At 42.0% G+C, this 707-nt stretch overlaps 1 protein-coding gene across 1 annotated transcript; it reads right to left on the reverse strand.

Annotated features, from left to right (window-relative positions):
• Positions 1–493, reverse strand: LOC133402044 (hepcidin-like). Its single transcript, XM_061675610.1, has 3 exons — positions 360–493; positions 206–281; positions 1–130 (listed from the first exon to the last, which is right to left on the reverse strand). The coding sequence occupies exons 1-3, from the start codon at positions 447–449 to the stop codon at positions 21–23; spliced, it is 276 nt and encodes a 91-aa protein (XP_061531594.1). The 5' UTR covers positions 450–493; the 3' UTR covers positions 1–20.
• Between the last annotated feature and the right edge of the window lie 214 nt (positions 494–707).

A 707-nucleotide genomic window follows, 5' to 3' on the forward strand; every position in this document is an offset into this window, starting at 1 on the left:
AATGCAGATGATTTCGAGAATCACCATTTACAGCAGAGGCCGCAGAAATTCATACGACCGCAGCAGTTACAGCAAAAGCGGCATGGTCCAGGGTCAGCGTGGCGTTTCTGCCTGTTGTTGTATGCCACCTATGTAAACGACACAAGCCATGAGCACCATTTTGCATTATTACTCATCCTACTTGATGTATGAAATTATTATAACTTCCAGTGGTGCGCTGGGATCTCATAGAATTCAGCAGCTGTTTCATCTCTTGCTTCCACCATATCCTGGTTAGGATCCTATAATTTCAATTTCCAGTGTCGAGCAATGTTTCAGAAAAGAGTAGGATCGAGCAAGAAATGTCTTCATGTTCTTACCCCATTATCAGTCAAGGTGGTGCAACCCACCTGAATAAAATAGAGGGCAAGCATGATCGTCACTGTGACACAAAAACTGGTCTTCATCATCTTTCAGAGAGTATTTAGTTTTTGTCAAGTGTGTTTATTTTCTTTAGCTCTGTTGAGTTAATCCTGTCAAATGTAGCAAAGGCTGCTATATATATATAGTTACCAAGGTGACTCTTTCATCATGCCTGGCAGCTGAAATCTGCTTGTGAATTGGACGTTGAGTCCCTCCTGAACTGTTGATTGGAACAAGGGGACTTTTCTGGTTTATGTTCTGTCTGTGGCACAAATGTAAACCCAATTTTAGCTGTCTGACCACTG

Source organism: Phycodurus eques, chromosome 4, assembly GCF_024500275.1.
Source record: "Phycodurus eques isolate BA_2022a chromosome 4, UOR_Pequ_1.1, whole genome shotgun sequence".
NCBI classification, from domain to species: domain Eukaryota; kingdom Metazoa; phylum Chordata; class Actinopteri; order Syngnathiformes; family Syngnathidae; genus Phycodurus; species Phycodurus eques.

Excerpts from the sequence above, each read along its gene's own strand:
- LOC133402044 (XM_061675610.1), bottom strand. The coding sequence starts at position 449 with ATGATGAAGACCAGTTTTTGTGTCACAGTGACGATCATGCTTGCCCTC. Across the intron at positions 282-359 it reads CCACCTTGACTGATAATGGG|GATCCTAACCAGGATATGGT; the intron begins GTAAGAACATGA and ends TTGAAATTATAG. Across the intron at positions 131-205 it reads GATCCCAGCGCACCACTGGA|AGGTGGCATACAACAACAGG; the intron begins AGTTATAATAAT and ends TGTCGTTTACAT.